The sequence below is a fragment of the Aphelocoma coerulescens genome, chromosome 5 (assembly GCF_041296385.1).
Source record: "Aphelocoma coerulescens isolate FSJ_1873_10779 chromosome 5, UR_Acoe_1.0, whole genome shotgun sequence".
Classification (NCBI taxonomy): domain Eukaryota; kingdom Metazoa; phylum Chordata; class Aves; order Passeriformes; family Corvidae; genus Aphelocoma; species Aphelocoma coerulescens.
Genome location: NC_091019.1, coordinates 33,569,132 through 33,586,116, shown reverse-complemented (window position 1 = coordinate 33,586,116; position 16,985 = coordinate 33,569,132). Strand labels below are relative to the sequence as shown.

Here is a 16,985-nt window from a genome sequence, read left to right as displayed (position 1 = left end):
TTAAGAATCTCTATTACACTATTTCAAAAGTGACAAATGAATTTACTTATAGAGAGATTCCAACAGCAAATACTATCCTGTCCTCCTGTTAGTCAGTAGCCGGTCACTTACATATCATAACTGGTTTCCAGTTCACATTTTCTTGCTTCCATACAGATACACCTTCAAATAAATTTGTGATCATGTCAGAAAGATTATATGAAGTGAACAACAGCAACAACAATTAAACAAAACTGCAAAATAAGCCAGAAAAAGGTTTGATTTTATTAGGAATGGTACATTTAAATACATGTAAGACTTTGGGATTAATTTACATATTTTTTCCAAAAATGTTTCCCTTCTTTAATGATACAGAAGTTTAAAAAAAAAAAATCTAATTCCAAATTGTAAGAACGACAGTATTTGCAGTGGAAATTTCTATTAATCAAAACAACTGTGCATTCCAGAGATTTTGACTACACTTTTCCTGGGATTTTTTTTTGCTGCTCTCATTACTAAAATAACCTTCCTTTCCATCAAGACTATTGCTAGTCATACACATGTTATTCAGTATCACACTTTTGGGTATGAAAGCTATGTCACTTTATTATAAACATCAAAAACATGGACATGCATATTGACATTTCTGTGCAGTTTTATGAAGTCACCTGTCAAATAAGGCCTATACATACAATACCACATACTAGTGAATTACTGTAAAATTATTATAATGGATTCCCAATAATCCTGACATCTGGATGGTATGTCTCATTTTAACAGAAAATTCCAGCTTTCATTACTGCTTAACATTGTATTAATTCACTATCCAAGTGAGCAACATTCAACTAACCAATGTGTATTCCTGAAAGTCTTTTGCAAATTAAGCATATTGTCAAGGTCATGTAAAGCTGGAACTTAAACAGCCTGTTAAGCCAAGCAATGGGGAAAAGGGGGAACTCTAAACTAATTTTATCTGGTCCATTCATTCTCGCACAGAAAAGTAGCCACAGAACCTTAAAGGAGTAAAATCTCTACTTCCTGTTCTCGGACTTAATACCAAGGACAAAAGCTAACATAGTATTTTGGAAGTCAAAGGCCTTGGAGGTGGAGGGGAAAGTAGGGGCAAGAGAGGGAGAAAGCAGCGTATTGTCTCATCCCATTACCTCAGCATTATGTGTACATAATATATCTATGATAGAAATGTTTACTAATAGCAGGGAAAAAAATAAAAAAGACTTCCCACTCCAGACTTCACTGAAAGAAGAAAGCTGACAGCCAGCCCCTCCTCACAGAGATGGCCTATTTGATGACAGGCACTTTGGCAATGTAAGAGGAGGTCACCCTTTCATCATGTTAACTCTTCCCCTCCCAGTTCTCATACATAATTTGTCTCAAGTCTTCAAGAAACTTGAATCAAATTAAATTCATTAATACATCTCTCAGAGCAGGTTAACTACGGCTATGAGCAGAGCTCGACCTAGAACGAGATTTTCTTTTAGAAGAAGAGGGGGAAGGGGAAGAAGCTATCAAGCTGGAGCGGTGGCTTTTGTGGGAGTAACTCTTTTTAGGAGTACGACTGCGAGAACGAGAGCGGGATCGAGAGCGAGATCGGGAGCGAGAGCGAGACCTGGATCTGGACCTGGACCTTGACCTGGACCTGGACCGGCTGTCCGATCTGGAAGATCCTGTAGACCTGGACCTGCTGCGAGATCTTGAGTAACTCCTTGATCGAGATCTGCTTCTAGAGAAACATAATTAAAAGCTGTAGTCTCACCTCTTACTAAATTTAAAACAATCAGTAAAATTCTCAACTACTTTGTATGCAAAGCACATCCATCTGAAAGTGCTATTCACAGCATTCAGTTATTTCACAGTGCTGCTAGATTCCTGTTAGGCTCCATCATGACATTATCTTCTTAGGTCAAGGCTATCAGGAACTTCTGGCCTTGACATTCTCTGCTAGTGTGGCAAAACATGAACTGCCTAATAAAAGATGCCTCTCCTCCCAGCTCCTGTCAGGAGGACAGAAACCAATTTTTAAGCAGGGTAGTTTCTATCAAAGAAGAACTCTTTCTCAGCATACACCCTGCCTTGAAATATCATTTAATTTATGAAGAAAAACACAGAAATGAAAACTTCATACCTGTGGTATTTATTCTCTCTAGAAACGCCATGGAAATTAGTAAGAGTTTCTTTCAAGATGCTAAGAAAGTCTCTAAAGGTGTGACCACCAGCACACTTAAAGGCCTTAGAGTTTTAACACCTTCACTAGTAATGCATCCTTTATTTCATGGAAAGAAATGGATTTATTTTTAAGAGAGACAATGAAAGAGCTGAAGTCAATATGTTTTTTTAATGACTAAACATCAGAACTGCTTAGGAATAATGCAAGCAAGCTAACTGATTTTCTTTTATTCTCATTAACAAGTTGGCTTTCACAACTATTTGAGAAACATTTCACAGGACTGTGAAACAGCTTTCCTTTCAATTATTTTTCAATTATTCATTTTTTAATACCAAAATTTGTGTTTTTAAAAAGTTCTTTCTTTAAAAAAATCCTTAACTCTCATCCAAAACTCTTCTATTTACCTTGTTTCAGAAGTTAGTTATCTTAATCTGTTTACATTGCTAGAAAGTGTATCTGTGCAGTGATATTTAAATTGGGGCCAAAAGACTAGATAATCAAACTTTGGCATCAATACTACCCAAATCCATGCCCTCAGCAGAATTTTATCATGTCAGGTGACATACCTATGCCTTCTGTGATCTTCAGTCAGTTTAATTCTGCGTCCATTCAGCTCAGTGCCATCCAATTTTTCCAGTGCACTCTTCATGTCACTGTAAGATGCAAACTCCACAACCCTGTTCACCATCATGAAAAAAAGGAAGTTTCAGAGAAACAAAAAAAGTAAGGATAGCAAGACTGGCCCTTTTTAATCTGTTGCTTCACAGCTTGTTTTATCTTCTGAAAGCTAGTTTTTAACGTGGTTAACAGTAAAACACAACACTTAACAGTCCTAGCCATCCATACCTTTCACATCTTCTTGAACATTACCAGAACTGCCATCTGCAAGGAGATGGAGAAAATGCAGGAAGCTACAAACCTGCATCAGCTGAGGAAATATCTTTCAGGCCTCCACTAAATTGCATTCCAAAGTTGTCCGTGAAACAAAGTAAGTTTGCAGACTTTTCTGCCCTATTTAAGAATTCTAACAGTGAACAGAAAAATCCAGTCTGTGGTTTTTAAAATTTGAACTCAAATAAAGGTCTTAGTAGCGCTGGTTTGCAATGGCCCTAGAGCAGTTTTGTCAGCACAAAGACTCAGTTTGTACTTCCTTCTCTCCTGCTTTGTTGTGCAGGACCTTTGTAGACTGCAGAATTAAGAATGGAGAGTGGGCAGGTAGGTATTCCCCATGGAAGCTGGTTATGTTCTTTTCCCATGACTCTGACTGTTGAACCAGTGTAAAGCAGCCATAGACAGGAGGTGTTTTAGGCTCAGGACTCAGATCATAAATGATTATATAAAAATAAGTTAAAGACAGCAGGATTTAACATTTGAAAGGAGTTCTCCCTTCCTTTTGTGCTTTCACACATTGTTTTCATGATAGAGAATAGAGACTGAGTTCAATGCTGATCTCCCATTGACAGTTTGTGTTTTGGATTGTTTGGTTCTTGAACTGGAGAAATTTCAGCATCTAAGCCACACCATAGATTTATATTTAATTTCTTCTGTACTACAAGAAAAATCATGCCCGTAATAGTTTCGGCTATCATACCGATTTAGACACAAAATGAACTTACCCTTCATTCCTGTTGTTTCTGTGTGCATCCACATAGGTGACCTCCCCTGCCTTTCTCATGACATCTTTCAAGTCCTACAGCAAAAGTTAACATTTTAGTCTTGAACAGGACACAAATCAGTCAGGTAGCAGAATACTGCCCTAAAACTTTCTCTGCTAAAACTGCTTAATGCTTTTCAATCTATATATATAAAAATATACATATCATTTAGAAAAAAGTTTCTGAAACAGCTTATTTAATAGCAGCTGCATATAAAAAAGATCCATCATTTTAGAGCTACAGTGAATAAAACACTGCTTTTAAGATAATCCTGCATCCTGAAACCAGCTGTTATGAAAACACAATGCAATACTTAAAATACCAACATGTTCACTGAAATCAGAACTATAGGAGAGAAGCGCAGTAGTATTAAATGCAGATTTTCATAACTAACACCCCAGTTAAATGACAATCCAATAAATGTAGACAAATTCAACCTTTATGCTCACCTCCCCCAGCTTCAAAGCAAAATTAAAAGCAAAAAGGTGCAATTACAATGTAATTAAAAATTTTGCAAAGGAAATTTTTTTAAGTTTCATTTGAGTATCCGTCACGCTACAGTGTCACATCAATAAACATCCTTGTCTTAAACTTAACAGAGGTTAAATGTGGACACAGTAAAATTACTTGCTTAGCAATAGGAGAAAGCACAAACAAATAATGCAAAAGGTCACTAAAAAGCTAAACATCTAAGTTAAGGCAGCACTTTTACCCAACCGTATCTGGTATTTTATAATCCCAGACTACTTACCGCAACACGCCACAAGTGGCAGGTGATATAAGAAGGTACCTTAAGCAAAGAGTTGCTTGTCCAATACCTAGCTGGCCAAGAGGAACTCTCTTACATGAGAAAGGCAGTGATGGCTCATAGCAATATGCTTCACGGAGGTACCAGAGGCCCTGAAAGCACTGGACATAGTCTCCAGTCTCCAGAAGTGGCTAAAGAACCCGAGGATGATCTGTGCTAGCCAATCGAGATCAAACCCAGGCAAACCAAGATCTAGACTGCCAAAAAACAGGAGTGTCATAGGAACCAAAAGGAAAATTCAGAACAGGCCAAACCCTAGAATTTCAGCCACTAGAAAACCCCCAAATCTTTGGTTCTTTTTCCTCCACACAAGAAAAATGGTTAACCAAATCAAGGTTGTTAGAAGAGGTTCAAAGTGCACTTGGTTAGAAATACGCTTAAGGAACAAAAGACTACAAAACAAAAAGCCAAGAAAAAACTTTAGAACATTTGCCACAGAGTATCAGAAAGCTTAGTTTTACATAGTATTTTAATTAAAATTCTATAGTTTTATGTTAAAAACTGGCATATGCAAAGTAGTAGATATTTTCCTTGTTTCACAGATTTTAATATAAAGAAACCCTAATAGCAAATGAAAATTGGTCCCTATAGTACCATTAAAAACAATACTTCAAATTCAGTTTACCTCAATTTAGAGATGATGGACAAAATTTTGGCTCTGCTCAAGTCAATGAGAATTTAACTAGACCAGGACTGGTAAGTCAAAAGGAAGTTAGAAAATAATAATCTACATAATTATTTCCTAAATCAGTAACTTTAGGCTTTATGATTGAGGCTCCGACAGTCTTGCAATACTATATGTGGAATCCTAAGAAACATCAACATGAAATATCACTTAATCATTGTAATCACAATGACAACATGATTAAGATGCCAACATTATTGCATGAAAGAGAGGAAGTGGGCATGTGCTATAAAAGCTCAACATTCTGTTATTAGAGGAATGTTTAAAGTTACCTGGTTTTACTACCTAACCAGTGGAACGATCAAGTTTTATCTTAAGTTTACTGTTCTGGTTCACCTTAAATAGCACAAGAAAACCCTGCTGTCCTTAGCAGCAAAGAGAAATAAGGTGTAGGACAACCATAAATAGGAAAAACATATTAAACAATACATCTTGATGTAACACAGACCTATTCTCAACTGCTTGAAAATTTGATGCTGAAAAACTAATGGGGGTGGTTGGAAAGCTCTGAACACACAGAAATATGTTTGCTAAAAAAAAGGAGAGTTCTGACAGTTTGTCTACTACTTAGAGATGAGATTATCTATTAACAATATAGTCAACAATCTGAGGAAACTTTTCCAAATACAAATTTTTGTGGCTTTTTCTATGTTTAAATATCCCAAGACAATAACTTCTAAGGGAGACAGATGTTCTCAATATATGGGGATCTGGACACACCAAAGATTAAATTATGTGTGTAAGTTTAAAAGCAAGGTTCCATATTGAGTGTGCTTCCTAGCAGGGATTAGAAGGGAAGAATAATGCCACGACTGTTAATGCACTAGCCATTTTAATGTGTTGTGTAAGTAGCATAGTTAGAAGTTAAAACACTATGGTTAGTATCAAAGCAGTACAACTCCAAAAGTAAATGCAGCTTGCATATGGTTGTTACCTTCAAATGATGTCTATTTAGGCAGGTATCAAAAAGTCTCTTATGCTAATTTATAGTATATTTAAGAGACATTAAAACATTTAATTAAAATACTGAAAGATTCACCAGTATGAAATCTGAATTGGGTGGGCTTCAGATTAAAATGTAAGTACACATAAAGCCATTATAAATATTCACGAGTAAAAGAAAGTTACAAAAATGTTAATTTTTTCTTCAAGTTAAGCATTTAACACTAAACAACATTATAGGATTTCTTTTCCTTAACACTCCATTAGCTTACTTCTCTGGTTCCTACTGTCGTTTCCAAGTGACAATCTCTTCATATATGTAACTGTGTAGCACACCCAGAAGATATTTAGATTAAATCCACTTGATCATCACATCAACTCAGCTGTTTTTTTTTAGTTATTCAATAATTAACACAACTGTACAATTGCGAACCCTTTGAACCTGTCATGCAGAAGATAAACAAACTGAGTTCAACCGTTTATCTGCATGGATTGTACCCAACTCTTATGAAACACAGCAGCAGAGCTCCAAGCAAGTCAAGAAGCCTCCTCGTGGGGAAGTAGCTCCAAGACCGAGGCTTTGAACATTCAACATGTTCTCCTGCATCCTTCAGTACATTGATTTAAGTCTCTTTATTCAAAGAATATAAAGGTTAATGAAAAAGACTGAACTCCACTATTCACTCACCTTTTGTAAATAGCATCTGTTGCTATGTCCTTAAAAATTTAACTTTCTATACACTGTGTACCATACGGAACACAACTAAAAGAATTGATTATATGACTATTCTCTTAAAAGCCAGCTAAATATTAGCAAAACATTAGCAAGAGGTGAAAAAACAAACAAAAAAAGGAAAGGTGGTAAGAAAGCTTCAAATGACATGTAATGAAAGTTTGGATTAAAAAAAAAAAAAACCTACAGTAAGCATACTTAACACAGAAGCTCTCTTAAAATTCCCTCTATTACTGATGTATTACCAGAATTCTCAATCATGCATCGTGTCACAAAAATATTTTGCAAAACATAAGAAAAGACTATAAATTTTAATCAAAACAAAGGCATGCACTTCCAGGTGTAACAATACAAAAGGATGACACAGTCTGAATGAATGCAATGTTTCAATATTTTAGAAACAATCTAGAGTCTTCCGAAGTTTTATAAGCTGGCAAACAGAAGTAAGAAAGAATCAGTTCCCAACTACAAAATCTACTTATAGAACCATTTGCACAGCTATGAAACAAAACACTTCTGTAAGTGCTTGAATGCTAATTTTTAGCAATCCCTGAAGCTTTTTTCTTATTTTTTTGTTCACATGAAATATTTATGATGGCTTTATTAAGAAATCAAGCTGAAAGCAGTCTACCTACGGAGTAGTAAAATAAGGTGTAGAAAAAGAAGATAAGATTCTAACTCACCTGCCAGCTGATACGGGATGAAAGGTTTTCAACAATGATCCTGTGTTCAGTACGAACAGGAGGCCCATACCGGCTGGAAGAATTCAAAGGAAAAAAAAAAAAAAAAAAAGAAAAAATTCTCCAGCATAAGGAATTCAAAATTTAAGAAATCTGACATTTTCTACTGTTTGCTGAAAGATTTAAGTAATTTCCTTATTGCTGGACTTCAGACTTGAGTCTCCCTAGTCAAGAGTATATTTAAGACTCCACTAGAAGAAGTAAGCTGTTAAAAGGGGATTAAAAAGGATTTTGATGAAGCCTTTTTACCAAGGCTGTCAACATAGATGTCATTTTTTTCTAGATACACTAGGTAAATGTCTGGTAAAATGAAAACAATGTACAGAGATTTAGTTTAATTTTGGTATTTGACCTTCTTGGCTCACATATGGTTTCTGGGAATATTCAGAGAAAGGACAATTTTTTTCTATCTTTTGCTTTTTTAGTTGGCAGCATTCTGCTTCATGTCAGGGAGCTAGAAGACACAATTTAAAGGCACCTTAGTTCACACTTCTGAATTCCAAATCACTTGGTAATTTTATAAATGCCACTGTGACCTGCATTAGACATATTTCTATCTCAGTAAAATGAGAGCTAAACAACTGATTGCCCTGAAATAACCGTGGCAGTTTACAGCTCCTGAATGAAAGCTGAAGTTTGCCACTTAACCAAAAACGAAAGATCCTCTCAAAAATTAAGATGTGGCTTGAAAATGTTCATACAGGAGAGGGAGACACCTGGAAAGAATATTACCCATGCAAGTGATTTCTGTTCCCCATCCTAGCCATTCTGAATAGAAAGGGATTTGAGAATTATGGAAAAAGTATGCCAATTTTTTGGTAAGTAATGCAGGATTCTAACGACGGCACTACTTTGTATGGCTAAAAAAAAGATTGAAAAATCAAGAGCACTGACCTTAGAGAAAATGATTCTCATCTTCTCCCACAGAAACATGGTTCTAAATTGTGTATTGATTTATACACTGAAGCACAGTCAATTTCATTTCAGTGCATACCTCGAAGTGTCCAATCTTTTTCAGAACATCCAGATCTTCCAGATATTTAAATGGAGGTCCCAGAGTCACAAATGAGTCTGATTTTTCCATTATTGCAAACCACAGTCTCTTCCTGTCTAGCACTGGCAGTCTGACATCACAAACATGACTACAGCGTCAGATGCCCACCACCTTCAATCAAACTTGCTACTTTGAAAGTCCACTTTTAGCATGGACCTTGGACCAGTTATACCGTGTCAAGGCTACTGCCATTAAAGAAAAAATAATCTAATTAGTATGCTTGCATATGCAAATTAGATGTTCCAAACACTGGTTGGAAACTGCCAGCAATTCTAACTTTGTAACAAATGTGAAGGTTTATGTCCCTTGTATCTTCATCTTCCAAACTCTACTGTACATAGGCAACAGCTATGAATGTTTCTACAGAATAAATTATTCCACACATACTTCCTTCACATAGGTAGATATAAAGCACAAAGATGTAATGTGTAGTTGTCTGGCAGAATATACGCAAATCTGCAGAACTTTCACTGGCTCTAATCACTGAAAGTGAACAACTCCACAAATACTGTGTGTCCTCTAGAGGTATTCTAGAGATGAGCTGTGTCCTGATTTTCACATTCCATCACTGGAGAGAGACTCCCTTAGCAAGCCACCTGCTTGGTCAGCAAACTTAAGTCAACTGGTATTTACTAAAACATGCAGAAGTGTTTATCTTGTGCCCTAGCACTGCTCCTTTTCTAGGCTGTGCTGAAACAAGCATTTTGATAACCATAAAACTGGAAATGTGAAAAATTGGTTAGACAGTAAATACCTTGAATTATTGCTCTACAATAATTCCACTTAGCATGTAAGCTCAGTTTGGTGACAAAAACCACAATAGAGAAGCTCTGCATTTTTCTTGATTTACTGTTAAAATCAGCCAATCCAACTGCAGCAATACTCCTTCACATCATTTACGTGACAGTAGGAAGCAAGACCAGTGTAGTGCCTACACCATGGCAAAGGCACATTTCGTAATAGGTTTGTGAAGTCTTCAAGACAGTTAAACTGCTTTAAAATCCACACTATTCTCAGCCAGAGAAGGCAAATAATAGTAATGAACCTGCAATGTTTGAGAACATAAAATTCTTCTTTTGTGAAGCTATACAAGAAAACCGAGCTGGATCCCTAAATTACAAAAAGAAAAGAGTGTTTCACTCCAGTTCTTCAGTTACTGGAAGAGGAAAAGGACAGAGAGCCCAGACCACCTACCTAGATCCACTCTGCGACTGGTAGTAACTGAACCGTTGCGAGAATCTTCCCCTTCCTCTTCGGGCTCGAGCATGTTCAATTGTGACCCTTATGACAGGAAAAAAACAAAACAAAACAAGCACATAAAAAAATAAACCAACAAACTTTAAGTATTTGACATTGACTTAAATCTTTCACAACTGGAAGCAAATGCGCACAAACAAGAATTATCTTGCCCTTGCAAGCAATGATTTATAACACAACCACTGGCATTTCTTAAAGAGCCACACCAGCGTTCTTTCTCATTCACCTCCCTCAGATTTTCATGAAAATTGTCACAAGTCTGTAATTCAGACTGAAACACTTAAATTTGCTCAACCAGAGCCCAGAAGTAATCACAGAGAGAAAAGAGTACTAAAATAACTAACAACAACCTCATGACCTAAACCCCAGCTTCCACAATAACAATAAAAATTACTGCAACATACAATGACTATAGTCCACATTGCTGCAAACTGAAGGACAACAATCCAAATAGTAACAGGCTATCATCAACTTATTTTCTGGTCAACAGACAGATAAGCTCAATTCACTCTTACTAATACTCCTAATGACAAGATCCTGAGTTAGCTTTGAAAGAGAACTAAGTGGAAGTAGCCCTGCTCCAAACCACTCCTCCTCCGGTCCCAAACTAATCTTAGCTTAAACAAGACTGGAACCCAATGATGTCTTTAAAGTTATGGAAGGTATATCCCATCACAGAACCACAAGAAACACCACAAGATAATGCACTGCATTTTGATGCAAAGCATTTTTTCTATTCTTAAGAGAAATTATGGTATCACACTTACCTTTCATCACACAGCTCTTTACCATTTAGTTCATAAATTGCATCATCAGCATCCCTGTGGTCTTCGAATTCCTAGCAAGAAAATAGGAATAAAAAAGTATTTTCCCTCACAGTATATGCAAATACTAATAAACATGCTTTTGTTATAAATTTTACATTTCTACATGAAGTATCACCAAGAACTCTGAATAAGGAAGCTGATTCCTAGTACATTTACGACTGAAATGCCAAGATGTTCCTATTCATAATCATTTCTTCTCCCTCCACCCCACAAATTCCTTTTGCCTCCCCAATTGTTTCAGTAGAATTATTTGCAGGATCTGTATTGAATAAATTAATTAAATGACCTGGTTTACTACAGAAATATCTAAAATACTTTTGGGGAGAGGTGGGGGAAATTACTTCAAGGCATACAATTTAAAACATAGCCCCACATATAGGAAAATGCAATATAACAGCATGAGCTGATCAAACACAGGAGAGTCATGCACTCCCGAAACTCTCTAAAGATTAAATTCTTACTGAACTGGCAAAGAAAGGGTAAACCACAAAAAAGAGCCCTCCTGGTTTTTTTTCTGAGTGAATTCAGTTCACTAGCTGGGCAAAAAGGTGCCCATGTAAGAAGAGTATGAAACAGAAGCCCTTCTTCAGCACTGGCCACCTGCGGGTCCAGATCAGCTGTAACAAGCATAATTCCATTTACTGTTGCAATGGAATCTGTCACTTCACTTTTGGAAGAAATGCTGCTTTAGTCAGCCCAAGTAGCCTCTGCCCACTATCCAGCCCACTGGTTCTTGGCAAAGCTGCTTGTACAGCTCTGCAGGAAACTAGGTCAAGAAATCTACCCAGATGAAAAACAGCACACTTTGTGCAGGAGGTGGGGTGAAAAAGGCACTGTTATTTTTCAACCAGATCAGCTTCCCAGGTAGGTACATTGTATGTGGCTGAACAGCTGCAGCAATACCATGAGAGGCAAGGGAACAAAGGAAAGAAATAAAGCAGAGAGAACAAGCAGGTGGGTAGGGACTGCTGGAAGCAACAGTGCAGATGGAGAGAAAAAATTGTGGAACTGCAGCTTGCAAGAAATTAACAACAGAGAAGAAGCTTCTCAAGTTGAAGAAAGTGTTTGTGTAACTATGAACTGCTTTTCAGAATCAATACTGGCTTAAGCAATCTTCCACCTTCTGCACTGAAATCTGTTTCACTACCACATGAAACATCACACATTTGCATGATGATGCAAAGCGTATCTTAAAAAAATTTATTTAGGTCCAGCATTTGGCAACTCCAAGTCCCATTATGTCAACTATTCTATTTCTAACAAACTGAACATCTGCAAGTCTATCTAGCTTTATGGTCTGAAAACACTATTCCCTGAAATCTACAACATTTAAGTAAATATAATTAGTTTGAAAGATTAAGCAATGATTTCAATCAAGCACAACAAAACATGCTTTTAACACTATAACAGTGTTCACTTGGTTTTGTAATATGTTTTATAAATACAGGTCTTAAAAAACAGAAAATAAAGATGAACTGACAGCACATGGCAAGCGAAGTGCCATGAAGGATAATGCCATTCCATGGGTTTATAAATGACATGCATGACATGCTCAAGCGCAGCCTCACCAATTTTGTGTCTGACACCAAAGTTGGAGGAGAAACAGATAACCAGAATGAAAAACCACCCTACAAAAAGACCTTGATAGGCTGAAAGATTAGGCAAACAGGAATCACAAGTCTTAACAAAAGATAAACATGAAGTGCTGCATGTGGCATAAGACAATCCTAAGCAGCAGAATGCGCTGGGGGCTGAGTGGCTGGAGTGTAAGGGGAAAAGGACATGGAAATGAAAAGGACATGGAAATCCTCGTGGAGAGTCAGCTAAGCATGAGTCAGCAGCATGGCCTTGCTACAATGAAAGCAAATCGCATCCTGGGCTGCATCGCTAGGAATACAATCAGCAGACCAAGGAGTGCTATTATTCCACCCTACTTGGCATTTGTTAGGCCACACCTGGAACACGGTGTTCAGTTTTGGTCCCTCCAGCTCATAAAAGACATTGAAAAATTGGAGTGAGACTAGCAGAAGGCCACCAAAACTCATGAGAGGGTTGGATAACAAAGAAAGGTTGAGAGAGCTGTGTTTGTTCAGCCTGAAGAAATGGAAGCTCCAAGGGAATCCGGCCAGAGTCTTCCAAAACCTAGAACACAGTTACACAAACAATGGAAGTGATTTCCGATAGGGATGCACAATGATGGGATGACAAGTATGGGAGGGAAAGTTGTTCAGCTACGAAGAAAAGAATTTTATCCTGAGAACAATTAAATCTTTTAGATAAAGTTATGAGACAATTATTCAAGCTTATTAATGATCTTTGAAAGGAAAATGGTTCCACCTAGGAACTAGAGAAGAGAGGAGGAAGGATTGACTGACTCGCTTACAAGAGTTGAACAGAAGTTGCTCCTGAATGAGTCAACAGCCCTGCCCAGGAAGAGGAACAGTCAAGGAAAGGAGATTGAGAAATAGCAGCTGGACTTTTAAGAAACAGATAGCTACCTACTGGTAGTCAACAAAAAGCAGCTCATAATGCAGGGTAATCAGGAACCACCATGTGCAGGAAGTTAAGGAGCAATACTCATATGAAACTAAAGTAGGCAAAGCCTGTTCTTTTGTTCTTTTCCAGTAACTTCACTCAAGGGACTGATCTTGGCAAAAAGAGCGGTGTGTAAGACTGCCATAGTGCAAGGGCAGTATCAGCCTTTCAAGTCTGAACTAAGTGCTGCAGAACAGCTAATTCTCAATTCTCATGAGGTAATAGTTAAACACAGGCTGATCTTGAGTCAATTTGTGAACCCATAAAGCTGCAAAATTTGGACATTTAGGAGCACAGAGCTCTAGAAAGCAGTGGCAGGTAACTGAGATACCATGAACTATTTCATTTAATAGTCTGACAGACATATACACCCTATAAACATGCACTGGTGGTGAGTATGTTAAACTTCAGCTGCACGAGAATTCAAAGCTGTGCTGCTTGAATCCACCAGTCAGCACCTATTACTCCTGTTAGCCAACTACTCTGCTTTTATGTCAGGCCATTATTTAAGAAATATGACCAAGCAGACTACAAGGGGTGAAAGGGGACCTTAAGTGGTTCTGTATAAAGTTTTCTTCCAGGTCAAGACTGCAAATTTTGTACTGTCATAAACAGGATACTGATACGGTCTTCAGAAATGAGGGATAAATTTTAAACCTACAAAAGAATGTGAACAATGTATTTAATGTAGCTAGAATACCACCAAGATTTTGAGCAAAATGTGGCCAAAACTGTAATCCAAAATTCTGAAAAGCATTCTGAAATGTGTATTAATATTTTCCATTTCCCACTATAACTACTATTCTCTTAAACATCTTTCCTTCCTTGACATCATCCTAGCAAGAGCAAGGAAAACAAGGCTATTACTTACCACAAACCCAAAACCATTTTTTAGATGGATTTCTCGTATGCGACCATATCCTTTGAAGAATTTCTCTACATCCCGTTCACGAGCACGTGAGCTCAAGTGCCCAACAAAGACACGGCAGCCACTCATCTTAAGGTTGATGCTAAAAAAGAAAACAGCACTGTTTATCAGATTAACAAACTTAAAATAGGGTGATTAAGATCTTTTACATCTCAGAAATCTTGGTTAAATAGGATTTGATTTTACTGTCCTCCAGGTATACACGTTAAAAGCCTGATTCTCTACAGCCAGAAAAGTGATAAAATCCTGTCTTGCTGACTTCTAGCAGAAGCTACAAAGAGCTTCTAGTTTTGTACTTTTTAATCATGAAACTTAAAACCCCAGCTCTGTAACTCTTGAAGATTTTACTGGGCTAGCAGCTGCTGAAAAAAAAAAGAACAAAACTCATATGCTAATTATTGGAACAACAACAAAAAATATAAAACATTCTCTAAACTTTTGCTTTCACCTAGAAAAATCTCTGCAATAAAATTTTATTAGCACACAAAAGATAAATGGTCGCCATCAAATTATTTTGATTTCCAGTATGCATAAATATAACTTATTTTAAGAGTCTATCACATTTGGAAGAAAAATTTTGCATTATGAGATTTCAAAAATGGCAAAAATAAAAAAGGATATTTGGGGGATTAAAATTTTCAAAGCTATTTACTGATCCAGGATATATAATTTGAGATATTCTATATAAAACTCAATTTTTTACCTTAAGGTGTCACCTTTTCAGTTTATGTGGTTTAAAAATTTTTAAGATCTTGTAACTGGAAAATATTAATTATTCGACTCACTCAGAGAGCTTACTGTCATAGAAAAAAACCAAAGAATTCAAGCCCTAAGGAATGGAAATACGATGTGATCTTCCACTACAATACTGGGCTCTAAAGAAGGCAGAGTAAAGAGACAACATATCGTGTTAGCTGAAAAAAAAATTCCAGTCAGTTTGGATGCAGTATTTTGAATTAATGTGATTTACCTTCACTGTTAACTAAAGCCCATTAGGCTTCTATTAAATACTTTCTTTACTCAGACTTACTGTGCCATCAGAGAAGTGCCAGAATTTTGGAAGCCTGAGTACTGGGCTTTTTATGGGGCGAGGGGTTGAACTGTAACAGCACTTACTTTGATTGGCCTCAGCCATGCCCGAACCTCGGAAGAGCCTACGCTGCCCTTTGTAGCCATTCTCTTCTTTGTGCTCACACGTGCATTTTGATGCCCACACAGAAATCCAGTTCAGGGGGCTGGTTCAGCTCCCTCGCGGAGTGCCCAGTCTTCCAACACATGGTTTCTCTGGCGCACCCTTACCACGCAAACACAGGCCAGGCCATCAGTGGGTATTAAAGGAAAGGCAGGCCCTTGTAGAGGAAGGACACCCTTACGTAACTGTATGCTTTAAAACACGGCAAGAGCAGCCACTTCGGCAACAGCGCTCATTTTGGGAACAACAAAGATTTGAAAGATTAAAACGACTGCGTAACTGCTGTTCGGTATTTTTAGTTCTAGGAAAATAAGGTAGGGAGAAGAATCACAGAAGGAAATGAACACGGGATGGGTGGACCTGACCACCACTGAAACTCTCAAATATAGGGCGAAAGACGTACGAACAACCCATCCACGCGTCATTTACTCATAATCAGGGAGCACAATGGATGCGAGATCTGTATTGACACCTGCGAGGCGCGGAGCTTCACACGTCGCTCCTACTATACTGAAACCGAGTTCGCTCGCTGGCGACTCAGAAAATGCAGAAAAACCCTCGGGAAGCAAGGGCCCGCAGCAAGCGGCCATCTCCTCCTCCCTCCTTTCGAGCAGCCAAGAGGAGCAGGGGCTGCGCCAGGCCTGCGGCCTACCCAAGACAGCCGGGCCCCCGCCGCCATCGCGGCGCCGGCCCACGCACGGCGCCGGCCCCTTCGGCTCTTCGAAGCTTTGCGCTCGCCTCCAATCCGCGACGGCTCCTCCCGGCCATCCCGCCGGGATCAGCCCTCCCTCCTCGGGGCAGCGATGGAGCGCGCCTCCCCCCCTCCCCCCCCCGGCCGCGGCCCCGCCGAGCGCCCGGGCCTGCGGCGCCGCGCGACGCCAGCGCGGCCTCCGCCCGCGGCTCCCCTGCCTGGGCCCGTCCCCGCCCCGCCGCAGGGTACGGCCGCCAGAACCCCGCCGGTGGCTCCCCGCACCCGCCCCAGCCCCCCCGCCGTGGAGGGGCGGCTACGCACCGTCGCGGAGCGGCGAGTCCTGCGAGCCGTGAGGAAACCGCTCTGCGGCCGCGGCGACAATGGCTGCCGGCTGCTCCACCGACCGACCGCCGCGCGACCACCGCGCCTGCGCGCAGCCGCCCGCACCGCCCCGCCCGCAGCGCGCCGCGCGGTACGACGGGAGATGTAGGCGCGGCGGGCAATGGCGGGGAGCTTAGCGATCATCCCGCTCCAAGCCCCCGCCACGGGCAGGGACACTTCTCGCCAGACCAGGCTGCTCAGAGCCCCGTCCAGCCTGGCCTTGGACACTGCCAGCGATGGGGTATCCACAGCTTCCCTGGGCAGCCTGTTCGTGCTGAACTGCCTGTGACTTTTTGACTAAGACATGGCAAAACAGATGGGTCACAATTCTGCTTAACAAGTGGAGGAGAAAAGTCACACGTCCAGAGAACTCATCTGAAGTGCTGCACTCGG

The 16,985-nt window shown here is 39.3% G+C and overlaps 1 protein-coding gene across 3 annotated transcripts; it reads right to left on the bottom strand.

The window, feature by feature from the left end:
- Positions 1–241: 241 nt before the first annotated feature.
- LOC138111573 (serine/arginine-rich splicing factor 5-like) lies at positions 242–16,643 on the bottom strand. Of its 3 annotated transcripts, XM_069017624.1 has the most exons (9): positions 16,533–16,611; positions 15,445–15,677; positions 14,272–14,410; positions 10,806–10,876; positions 9,976–10,062; positions 7,671–7,743; positions 3,781–3,854; positions 2,731–2,841; positions 242–1,720 (listed from the first exon to the last, which is right to left on the bottom strand). In XM_069017624.1, exons 3-9 carry the CDS (start codon positions 14,395–14,397, stop codon positions 1,429–1,431), a joined length of 834 nt encoding a protein of 277 aa, XP_068873725.1. In that variant the 5' UTR covers positions 14,398–14,410; positions 15,445–15,677; positions 16,533–16,611; the 3' UTR covers positions 242–1,428. The 3 variants fall into 3 exon arrangements, with proteins under 3 accessions (XP_068873725.1, XP_068873726.1, XP_068873727.1); XM_069017625.1 differs by lacking the exon at positions 15,445–15,677 and having other exon boundaries at positions 16,533–16,643; XM_069017626.1 differs by lacking the exons at positions 242–1,720; positions 2,731–2,841; positions 15,445–15,677 and having other exon boundaries at positions 3,837–4,824; positions 16,533–16,614.
- Between the last annotated feature and the right edge of the window lie 342 nt (positions 16,644–16,985).